General features: G+C 36.2%; 1 protein-coding gene across 2 annotated transcripts; it reads right to left on the bottom strand.

Annotated features, from left to right (window-relative positions):
• Positions 1–166: 166 nt before the first annotated feature.
• Positions 167–8,893, bottom strand: LOC117933911. 2 transcript variants are annotated; one of them, XM_034855493.1, is made up of 5 exons: positions 8,752–8,893; positions 7,498–7,745; positions 6,907–7,120; positions 6,580–6,729; positions 167–507 (listed from the first exon to the last, which is right to left on the bottom strand). In XM_034855493.1, the coding sequence occupies exons 1-4, from the start codon at positions 8,887–8,889 to the stop codon at positions 6,607–6,609; spliced, it is 723 nt and encodes a 240-aa protein (XP_034711384.1). In that variant the 5' UTR covers positions 8,890–8,893; the 3' UTR covers positions 167–507; positions 6,580–6,606. The 2 variants fall into 2 exon arrangements, with proteins under 2 accessions (XP_034711384.1, XP_034711385.1); XM_034855494.1 differs by having other exon boundaries at positions 6,585–6,729.
• Between the last annotated feature and the right edge of the window lie 3,961 nt (positions 8,894–12,854).

Here is a 12,854-nt window from a genome sequence, read left to right as displayed (position 1 = left end):
CTAAAAAAACCCACTTTGGTGCCCAAGGGTTCAACATAATGTCTTTTGGAAATGGATCATATCTCCTTGACATCAAAATGGAATGCAAGGGATTGACTGAAAACATGCCACTCTTCAATCCCCACCATACCATCCCATCCTCATCATTCAGTATTTTATGCTAAACTTTCACCAAAAACTCAAATCAATTTATTCTTTTGATACCAAAGTGAAACTTGGTAGGAGAGGATTTATAGTAAAAATGATTATTGATACAGAAGAAAAATAGAAATATCGGTAAAACTTGGATTACATACCAGCAATGACGGCAGTCAAATCATTAAAAGAAAAATAGGGTACATTGTAGGTGTATATTGCTACTGTGTTAACACAGAACAAACAACAAGATCTAGATACTTCTATGAAACCCAGTCATCTTAGCAATACACGAGCCATGGGTCATGGTTTTATGCATTTGCTTTGGTTTGTTCAGTTGCACAAATCCAAGAACACAAAATTGGAATTCACCTGAATGGCAAGATTAAAAATCAGAATGATTTTAAGACAATAGAAAATCGAACTCCAACATTTGATAATACTATACTAAGAATAGATTCTAACTAATAAAAATAAAAAATAAAAAATAAAATTCATTGCCTTTACAAACTCAAATGTCAATCAAGCAAAGGTTCAAGAATTAGGCATTTGTATTCCTTTGTAGACTGAAAGTTATTGTTGCTCTGATCTAGACAAATTATTTGACTGACCAAAATTGATGAAAGAACTTTTATCTTTTCCAATCATACACCTGTGTGCCTGGACAGACACAAACAACCATCCTATGGAGAGAATAGGAAAGTAGCCTGCACAAAGCCATTCCATCTGACACTACTAGTCATATGGGAAAAGTGGTGCAATCATTTAATGTGACCCTATTATTCTTATGAAGAAAGTCACTTGAACACACTCAATTCATCTCACATGCAGAGATGGTAAATCAGCAAGCTATTCATTAACAGCTCAATGTCACAGACTTAAGTGTTTCCTAAGCTAGACAACTTAGGTCATTTAACATTGCTGAGTCAACCTTTCCCTGATCTTAGCTTTCTATGCCAAGCAACCCGACTTAGCTCGGAAGCTAGGAACAACAAAGGAAGCAATACTTAGAGAGTTTGGAAGAATAGAACTTGTATCGCACTAGAATGCTTTATAAGACTAGGAATGCTCTCAAGAGCTTGGGGTCTTAGTCAAATGAGGTCATCCTCTATTTATAGGGCACCTATGGAACTCTCTAGAACCCTCAGGTTCCTTACATCTCTAGAATTCTCTAGAAATCCCTAAACATATGCTATGTACAAGATATGTACAAAAGCTCTCTAGAACTCTCTAAAACTCTCCACACCCCTTAACTTCATTCCTTGTACAGAGATGTGCAGATGCCTATAGGCTTCTCTACAATCGTCTACCCTCCTTCACTAGTAGAGATGTGTAGATGACTCTAGATAGTTCCAGAAGCTTCATGCTCCTTATAAAAGCTCAAGCGGGTCATTTTGATCAAGTTGTGACACTCTCCCCTGCCAATGCTACAAACATCCTCGTCATGCCTTCTGCTTGGAACCTCTCAATCTACCCTTGGAACTATTGTAATGCATCTACAAGCTCCCAACTAGCCTCACTCTTTGGTAGTCCCTTCCATTTGACTAAGTATTCCATCGCATGTGGCACACCTCTTCTCCTGGTGACTCAATATGCGATGATATGTTCTACCTCTTTGTCGTACAAGGTTATGACAGCTATTAGCGCCCTTTTTTATACCACGCAGCTTGGATTGTCCTTGTCTTCATGATAAGGCTTCAAATAGTTGGGAAGTCATGATGGATCTTCAATCTTGGAGGTAACTTCACCCGATAAAACACCTTGCTGACTCTCCCAAGTATAGGAAAGAGACCTTCATATCTCCTCACAAGGCCTTAGTGCATCAACCTTAGGGACTTTGAACTGTTGAGGAAGTAGCTCAACAAGCACCAAGTTTCCAACCCGATACTCAATGTGTCACCTCTTCTCGTCAACCCACTCCTTCATTTTCCTAGTAGCCTTATCTAAGCATGAGCTAGCAACGCCAACTTGCTCTTGCCACCCCTTAGCAAACTTGTAAGCCGTTGGACTTCTCCTTATGTAGTCCATCACTAGTGTGTAAGGAGTCAGTGGTTGCTGCCCCATAGCTAACTCAAACGGGCTCCTATTAGTTGCCTCATTCCTTTGTAAATTGTAAGAGTATTGGGCCACATTCAGCAACTTAGCCCCATATCTTTGATTGGCACTGACAAAGTGCCTCAAATATAACTCCAGTAAAGCATTCGCCTTTTTTATCTACTTCATGAACTTATCCACTACCACTATGATCAAACCATAGCCTTTAGACTTAGGCAATCCGATAATGAAGTCCATGGTGACACCCTCCCATGGTTGTTCCAACATGCGTAGTGGCTCTAACATATGTCTCTAGGTGGTTGCTGCTCCACCTTGTCTTATTGGCACACAAGACAAGTCCTCATATAGGCCTCAACTTTATCCCGCATTTGAAGTCGATAGTAAGTTGATTCTAGTAGTGCCCTTGTGTGTCACTGTCCAAGGTGCCCAACCCACTTGGATCCACCAAATCTCCTTGGGGCTAGCTAGTCATAAATGCTAGCTCCACCTTGTGGCTTAGGGCATTAGCCACATGATTAGCACTTCCTGACTTGTACTCTGGCATGTACTCTGGCTTGTCACCTTGCTTGCTTAGGACTTAGCTTCTCTTATGTTTGGAAGTAGTCAGTGGCAACATTGTCGGTCTTCATTATGAAGTGAGACCCCAATAGGTAGTGCTTCCATGTGCACAAGTAACGGATGATAGTTGTCATCTCCTTCTCTTGCACCACATACTACCTCCTAGTGTCGTTGAGCTTGCGACTCTCGAAGGCTATTAGATGTTTGTCTTGCACAAGAACCCTTCCAATAGCATAGCCAAAGGCATCCGTGTGTACCTCAAACACCTTGGTGTGGTCAGGAAGTGCCAACATTGGTTCCTCCATCACGACCTCGTTTCAATCCTCAAAAACTTGTTGGCACTTATCATCCCAATCTGATGCTTTGTTTTTCTTTAGTAGATTAGTAATTGAAGCTACCCTGGCTAAGTAGCCCTTGATAAATTGTTAGTAGTAGTTGACTAGACTAAGAAAGGACCTTAGTTGAGGCACTTTGTTAGCAATTCCCACTCCTAGATGGCCTTGACTTTGCTATCATCCATCATCAATTTGTCATCCTTAATGCGATGCCCTAGGAAGCTCACTTCTTCCTTAGCAAATGAGCATTTCTCCTTCTTAACATAAAACTTGTCCTACCTGAGTAATGTGAAGACCTTCCTTAGATGTTCCACATGCTCCTCCAAGGTGTTGCTATAGACAATAATGTCATCTAAGTACACCACTATGAACTTATCCAAATAAGGATGGAAGATCTTGTTCATCAACATGCAGAATGTAGTTGCAGCATTAGTGAGTCCAAAAGGCATCACTAAGAACTCATAGGATCCATATCGGGTCACGCATGTTGTCTTTAGCTCATCCCCTTCCGCATTCCTTACTTGGTAGTAGCCTAACCTCAAGCCAAGTTTCATAAAGTACCTCACCCTACCAAACTGATCAAATAGGTCAACAATACTACCTAACCTCAAGCCAAGTTTCATAAAGTACCTCACCCTACCAAGCTGATCAAATAGGTCAACAATGCGCAGAATAGGGTACTTGTTCTTCACAATCACCTTATTAAGTGTCCGATAACGCATGCAGGTACATAGGGATCCATCATGCTTATTCTAAAATAAGCATCAGCACACCGCATGGAGCCTTAGATGATTGGATGAAGCCCGCATCCAGCAATACTTTAAGTTGTCTCCTTGGCTCCTCTAACTCGGGCAGTGCCATCTTGTGCGGCCCCGTAGTAGGGGGCTTAGCTCCCGACTCTACATCAATCTTATGATCCCCTTCCCTCCTAGGTGGGAGTCTCTTGAGCAACTTTGGTGGCATCACATCCTTGAACTCATGAAGGAATCCCTTGATTTCCTTAAGCATGGGTTCCCTTAGGTCACCTACTTTTTTTTTAAACCTTTATTCTCTAGCATAATTAAAAGCAAGGGGATCTTAGGTGTACCTTCGGTGACCATGGGGACTACACATGGTGTGTCCTCCTCCATGATAGCCATCAAGTTCAAAATCAGTAGTGGCACTACCTTGACCTTCCCTAGGAAGGCCATCCCTAGTACAACCCTGAAGTCATCCATTGGCACCACTATGAAGTCAATCTAACCCTCTCATGTGCCAATGTGTATGGTCACCCCACGTGCGCCACCTTGGAGTGGCTTGGCGGCAGAGTTGACCACCTTAAATCATCCACCCTTCTTGAATGCATGGAGCTCTAGTCTCTTAGCCTCCTCCACAAAGACAAAGTTATGTGCGGCAACGGTATCCATCATGGCCTTGGTGGGCTTATCATTCACATGGGCCTCCACATACATCAACCCTTTGGTTTGAGGAGTCTTAGGCACGGACTTAGTCTTAAGGGCCTTTAGGAGTTGCATCAACCCAACATGAGTGTCTCCCTCCTTTTCTTTCTCCTTGATCATGGCATTCAGGGTCTTCCTCTTAAGGGTAAGGGTAGTTTTATGCCTAGTGTGGACCGTCGCATAGAAGCAGTTAGTCTTAAGCGTGAACTCCTTCTGCTTGTCTTTGCCTTTTCCATCCTTACCACTAGAGGTCTTGTTGGATCCCTCTTTAACAGCAATATAGCCCTTTGATCCTTTGCCTTCCCCACCTTTATTGTGATTACCCTTGAATGATGGCTTTGGCTTAGAGGAGTTTCCCCTTTTTGTACTCTACTAAGGACTCTGTTGTTGCCATGGTTGATCCTTTGCCTTCCCCACCTTTATTGTGATTACTCTTGAATGATGGCTTTGGCTTAGAGGAGTTTCCCCCTTTTGTACTCTACTAAGGACTCCATTGTTGCCATGGCCATGGCAAGGTCTTGGACACCACAACGTCTTAGCTCTTGCTCAGCCAAATTTTGTAGGTTCTCCATGAAGTTGAATAGCAACTCCTCCTCCATCATGTTAAGAATCTCAAGCATAAGTATAAAGAACTCCTTGACATACTCATGGATCGAACTGGTAAGACGCTTCATGTTCTTTCTTGCCAAGTAAGCCACATTCTCCATGTAGAATTGCCTCTTGATCTCCCTCTTGAAGGCATCCCACGTGCCTATGGTGCATGTGCCTTTCTCCACATCGGCAAACCTCCAACACCCAAGTTCTACTTCTTTGTACGCTTATTCATTATCCATTTTTTCTTAAAGTAGGATGTCACTAGAGTTGCCTTCCAGATACTGGAATTTTAGGTTCACAAATAAGCTTATGTTGATTGGGTGAATGATCATTTTTTATTAGGCACGTGAACAAGCTCAGCCTTAGCAGATCACCATAAAAAGACACTTGTTCAAGAGCTAACCGAGCTTGAGTACAGATCAACTATGCACAAGTCCTACACGGTACTCAGTTCCTTGCAGCTCATCTCCCACCAATTTGTACACTGCAGTATAATTATGGCATAAAAATAAAAGAAAAAAAGTATTCTGGAACCATTTCTAGGATTTACTATTCCAAATTACCAAAAGCAGCCTGATAAGAATTCAGAATAACATTAGATACAAAACTCAGTAGAAAACTTTTGCAGCAAATAATTGGGTGATAAACTTTTGATCATGGGAATAAGATAATTGTTCAGGAACTACACAGCCACACTATTCCTAGAGCTTGGCTTCTATGTGTTAATGTGCCTCTATGCATTGCTAATCATTTTATAGACAGCAATCATTGCATCATTATGAACAAAACATAAAATTCCATTATTATGTTCCCCTCTCCCCCAAACCCCCACCCCTTCCAGAATTCCAAGCAGAGTAATGACATTGTTTTCCTTTTCTGAAACTAGAATACCATGCCATGACAAATGGAATAAGGTTCAACTTCAAGAAAGCATTCTAATTAGCATATGCAGCTCGATTTTGTCATGCATACTTCAGTGGTTCAAGAGTTCTCATACACATTGCTCATGATTTTTTTAATCAGTGTAAATGATTTCAAAATGAAAACAAATGTCTTCATTGTCTTACAGCCTCACATATAAGCTTTTAGCCCCACTCAAATACATCATTGAATTTTTATTTTATTTTTTTATATATATTCTTGCTGAACTTTATCTTTATCATTGGTTTCCTGACCTTCTTTGCTAGTGCCAGAGCACAATGCAACCTAGTTACAGCAACCAAGAAGGTGAATGGTTTATCATACACAGAATTCTTTTTGATATACCATAAAGGTAAAAAAAAATTATTTTAAAAATGAGTTTTTAAGCCTGTAAATATAATTCTTTTTATGGTTAACAGTCAGAAAACAAAAACTTGAATTTGAAGCATTAAATCAAGGATGACAAGGCTGGGCTACAGAAGATGAATATCAAGAAATTCCAAAATATAAGTCTGGAGATAAACTTGGAGTTGAAAACTTACCAGACCTTTAAAAATGTTGTGTACTCATCAAGCAAAAGCTACGTCTGAACGGAAAACATACTTGATACCCTTGGTAACATTTCTTGCTTCATGCAACATACACATATCCCCATGAATATGCAGGAGAGCCATCCCCTCAGTAGGAGCTACCTGCAGAGTGCAAACCATTGGCTTCAAAGACGATGTATATCAACAAAATGAAACTTCTAATGTCAAACAGATAAGATAAAAAAAATGTTGTCAAAAAAGAAAGAAAGAAAGAAAGAATACAATAACAAAATGCAAAATGATAGCAAGGGAAGTAGACAGAAAGGAAAGAGGATTTACCTCAGCCACAATACCATTTCGTGAACCATAGAAGACAGTCTCTCCACCAACTAGAGGCTCTGAAGAAGAATCCCCAACATTGCTTTGAACACCTTTAGTTTTCTGTTTTGAACCACCACTTAAATATATTAACAAAGTATAATGGGTACGCTTTCCCTCTCCAAGATCAACACTTTCATCAATATGCCGACCAAAGCGCTGACCAACCTTGTACCTGAAAAGTAAGCAAGATACTGAATTCAAAATAAACCGAAATTCGAAGGTGTGGTCATGCAAGAGACAAATTATGCAGCAGAAGACAAGAAAAGGCACAACAAAACTGAAACACTGAAAGGGAAAGAAAGACACTTTCAACAAGCTATATCAAATTTGGCCCCACATAAGCCAAAAATGCTTATCCAATTCAAAGACTAACAGCTTAGATGTCTGCAAAACAACAAACAAACCCTAGTGATGCAATTCCCTACAGCTATATAATCCTTCTCTGTATCAGTTCACAGCTGGGAATGGTTTTAGTAGACCAGACAGCTATAAATAATTCTATATCCATATGGGAAAAAAATAAAAAAACAAACAAATAGTTCAACTGACCTGTAAAATCTGATATTTGGATTCAGCCCAACAGCAACCTTCCCTCGAATCTTAATATCAGAAAATAATTTGTTAAGTCCAGATTGCCATATTGTGTATGCAAGAACTGGGTCATTAACAGATGTCCGATCGTTATCTCTATAAGCTTCGCCTTTCGTTGGGCCAAGACTTCCTTGGTGGGTGAAACCCATTGATTCAGCAATCTTAACGAATGCCTTTGATTCAGCAGATGTGAAGAAATTTTGCACCTAAACATCTTAAACAAAGTAGAAACTATTATGACCAGAATAACTCAATAAGAATGTGTTTAAGAAGAAATCATTCCTTCTATCAAGTTCGAAAAGGCATATTAGGACTCGTTGCGCACCCAAATACAGACAAAGAGGTGCATCATCATTATTTAGCTCAAATCCTATATTATCGACAGTTTACTTATTTAATTCAACTGATATTAATGGAAATGTAATATTAACCGTGTATCGCTTATAAAAAGTCTTATTCCAACTATTGGATCCACTAACAAATCTTTTTGTGTCATTTGTTCTAGAATATCCACACTAGCCATTAAATCACAGGCCAACATGTCCTTCTCCTCACCTCAATCGATCATCCTTTTTGTTCTTACATCCGCATAACACCTTCAACCTAAACCCATTCTCTCCTTACTGCTGCAGTGATTAGCTTCCAGTACACATCAACAAACATTCTCACCTCTCTTTCCAGTTTCCCCTTAGTCCCAATTTGGTGTTGTTCTAGGTTTCTTCCCTATCCTTCTGTTTATTGCCACTCACCCTTCTCAGTATCTCCATTCCTTCACCTCTCACCTTATAAAAAATCATCACTACCCAACGTCCGATTCCAAAAAAACTCACAAACTTCCCCTCCAGTTGCTATGCATACATCAATCACACAACCCTAAGCACTCTCCCACTTCATCAGCCGCCCGCCAAGTCTATAGCCGAAATCCCAACAAAATACCTATAACGCACATGCAAATTTTCTTCAAAATTTGAAATTTAATGGACCTTTCACATCATCGCGGCATAAAATTGAGGTGGGCATGCTTGCAATTGTAAAAATTAATACATGTATATGAACATCAGTTTGGTGGGTCAGAAAAAAAATGTCGTATAATCATGGAAAAAATGTCAGAATTTATGAGTTCTCTTGCAGAATCATTATTCACACTAAATACAATATATGGGAAGGGACAGAGTAAATAATTAGAATTAAAAGAAAGACAGGGATCCATACAGTGAATAGATGAGAATCTTTGAGGTGAGTGACTTGGAGATTGGATTTAGGTTTGATGAGAGGCCAGTCTGTTTTCTTGGCATTTGCTTTTCTCCTTTCTTCTCCCATTTTCCTCTTCTTGCTTCCTATTTCTGCCATTCAACTTTGCCTACCCCTTTTCCTTCCTTTCTGTCTCCTGACTTTATATAGAATTTGTTATGCGCGTGAAAGCAAAAATAAAAAATAAAAATATTTCTTTCCTACCCAATTTAATTAAAATAAATATATTTAAAAAATAATAACTTGAAAAATAGTAATTAACATATTTCAAAATAATTATGAAAATTATTTATTGTTATTTTATATAATTAAAATATGATATTTAAGAACTAATCATTTGAAAAAATAATAAATTAACATGTTTTTAAATATCCTAAAGTAAAAAATGTATTAGAGTAATAAAATTTTTATAATTCTTAATTGTGTAATTGAGTACAAAATTTACAATTGTAGGATGAATATATTATCACTTCCTATTGCTAAAAAAGTGTTAGCGATTTTCTAGTTTAAGTTTCATTAGTTATTAATGTGAGATTCAAAAAAAATCATAGGTTCTATGTAATAACTATTTTCAAAACGCTCCTAGAAAATAGTTTTTGAAAATTGTTTTGACTTTTTGTAAAATAAAAGTCTGTTTAGACACTTGAAATGTTTTTAACTTATTTTTAATAAAAATAATTTTTATATCTAGTACTTTATTTTTAATTATTCTACATATTTGTATAATTATTTTATAAAGCAACTCTTAGAAAACAAGTAAAAATAATATAAAAGAACTAAAAAATATTTTCTAAAAACACCATAGTTTTTATTCTTAAACAAGACTTTTGCTGTCACAATATATTGGAGTTGTAAGAAAAAAAAATACTCATATTAACAAGTAACCAACATAAGTAAATTATCTCACTCATAGTAAATGTCATAGCACAATACTCAGCTTCTATGGAGGATTGAGAAATAATAATCTTTTTCTTGTTTTTCCACTAAATAAGAGAATCCTTTAAAAATATACAAAATCTAGTGGTAGACTTATGATATTCTGGATCATTGGCCCAATTAACATCAAAATATGCATGTTGCTCCAAAAAAGAAGTGGATAAAAGTAAAAGACTCTAAAATAGAGTGCCTTAGAGATACCATAGAACACAAAGAACAACAACTCAATGAACGGTAGAAAGAAAGGCAAAAAATTGACTAACAATATGAACAACATAAGCAATATTGTTTAGATGTGTAATGGTGAGATAGACCAAGCTTCCAATAGTAATCGATATAAATTAAGGTCTAGCAAGGAGTTACCATCAAAAGAAGAATATTACCAAACTTTAACTTCAAGAAACGTATCAATAGTCTTAGTATCAATAAGGCAAGCACAATTGAGATATCAACAATATACTTAAATTGAGAGAAAAGATAACCTTTCGATAAAGAAGCTACCTCAATACCCAAAAAGTACTAAAGAAAGCCCAATTCCTTCATTTCAAAACAAGAAGCTAAATATGATTTCAAGACTACAATCTTCTCAATATCATCACTTGTAATAATCATGTCATCAACATCTAGAGAAAGTAGAATATGATTAGTAGTGGCGTATGTTAGAAAGAGTGTAACATCTTTATGACTAGGATGATAGCTAAGAGAAGTAATTAAGCACATCAAAGAACTTTGCAAACCAAGCACAATGTACTTGTTTGAGATTGTATTTTTTTGAGCTTACAAACTTTTCTAGGGTTATGAGAAACACCAAGGGGGGATACCATATAGACTTCTTCTTAAAGATCACTATTCAAGAAGGTATTTTTAACATCCATGTGAGATATATGCCACTGACGAGAAGAAACAACAACAATAAGAGTACAAATTAAATAGCAGTCATCTTTGTAACAAAGGCAAAGGTCTCCTCAGAATCCTTACCATATTGTTGAAATAATCCCTTAACAACCAATCACATTTTATACTGCTCAATTGAATTATCAGACTTAGTTTTTATTTTATAAACCCAATGAAAACCAATTGTACTCTTACTAGAAGGTAAAGGAACCAAATCCTAAGTGTCAACCTTACATAAAGCAAAAAATTCCTCGGTCATAGTTATTGCCAAAGATGATCAATAACAACATCTCTATAAGATAAAAGCTCACAAAAAAAAAAAAAAAAAAAAAAAGTGAATAAAAGCCAAAAAAAATATGTAAAAAAATTTGAATAAGATAAATAAACAAATCTAATAATCGTGTAGACTTACAAGGACGCTAAGAAGTCCATGGGGGAAGAGGATCCACAATCTCAAAAGAGGCTAGAGTAGCTAGAAGAGAAGAGGAATGAGCATGACAATTAGGACTTAAAGTACTAAAAAAGGAAATGGTTGGGACAAAATCCATAGTTATCTATACTAATGTGGGAGTCTTATCTAGTGCTATCAAATCAACTTTACTCCTAAACTTATTGCTCATCATGTAGTTATCTTCTAGAAATCGACATTTGCATTGATAAATACCTTTTAGTCAACCTGACCATAAAAGTAAGCTTAGTCCTTTTTGGATACCTAACAAACTAACAAACTTTTAACCTTGTTCTAACTTATCTACCTTTGGTTTCATCATGTGTTGGAATCCCCTATATGCGAAAATGGTGTAAACCAGGGTTACGACCTATCCACATCTCCACCGAGGTCAAAGGTACCAATTTAGATAGAACTACGTAATGAAGATACCCTATAGTTTCCAAGGCATATCCCCAAAAAGATATAGAGTGTTAAAAAACACTCATCATAAATCTTACCATGTTTATAAAGAGTTTGATTTCTTATTTTCGTTACTTCATTTTGCCATAGAATTCCAAGGACACTCAACTTGAATATAATCTCATGCTCTTTTAGGAAAAAATCAAACTCACCTAACATGTACTCTCCACATCGATTAAATCGAAGTACTTTAAGGCATTTACCAAATTAGTTTTTTTATTTTAACTTAAATTCCTTGAATTTGTTCAAGGCATAGAATTTCCTATGCATAAGGTAAAACATAACCATACCTAAAGTAATCATCGGTGAAGGTGATGAAATACTCATATCATCCACATGCTTAGACATTAAAAGGTTCACACACATCAATATGCATTAACTCCATACATTCTTTAGCTTTATCTCATTTAGTTGTAAAGAACCTCTTGGTTATTTTACCTTTTATACAAGATTTACAAGCTGGAAGGTCTTCTAGAACTTAGGACAATCCTCCTTTTAGTGGCCCTTCTTGCCATATGGGATCAAATTTGTAGCAAAGAGGTTTAAGCAAAAGGAAAGTATATATTAATTGATATTAATTCACTTATATTAAAAATAATTACTATTGGATATTAAAAAAAATTGTATCTTTATACGAACTTATGATTCAACAAATATGTAAAATGACATTTTTAAATCATGATCTAAAAGAAGAGGTTTATTTAAAAATACTTACAAGGTATGAGCTCCATGAACAAAGGTAATAAAGTTTTCAAGATAGTTAAGTAATTATATGGGTTAAAAAAAAAAAGCATTCAAGTGATGAATGAAAAATTTTCTTCTCATTTCAAATGATACTATAGTGCATTATTGGTATATTTGTATGTATGGTAAAATTAATCTTAATACATATTTTACGTTTATGTATTAATGATATTTTAATTAGAGATACTATTTAAATAATATTGTGAAATCAATTTCACAATTTTTTGCTTCAAAAATGTAACATGAAAGACAATCGTGACATAAATATGGTCCAAAGGATAAGGATAAGAATATTAAAATAGGTTGAAGAGTTTGCTTTATCCTAATAACATTATGCAAAGAAGATTCTAAAAATGTTTGGATTTTTTTATAGTGAACTTTTGAGAACATTTTATGACTTAGCATACAATTTAAAAAACATAAAAGTAAAAGAATTCTTCAAAATAAGTATATTAAGGTCATACTTTGTTATATTTAATGCATTGTCCCAATTTCATATTTTCTGTTCATTCCTTAAATCAAGTGGCTATACCCTAGTGTCTTAGTAAGTACCATTAGGTAATTATGTGTAGGAAATTTA

This window comes from Vitis riparia, chromosome 16 (genome assembly GCF_004353265.1).
Source record: "Vitis riparia cultivar Riparia Gloire de Montpellier isolate 1030 chromosome 16, EGFV_Vit.rip_1.0, whole genome shotgun sequence".
In the NCBI taxonomy this organism is placed as follows: Eukaryota; Viridiplantae; Streptophyta; class Magnoliopsida; order Vitales; family Vitaceae; genus Vitis; species Vitis riparia.
The sequence above is the reverse complement of the archived record's forward strand: the minus strand, read 5'-3'. Positions and strand labels throughout refer to the sequence as shown.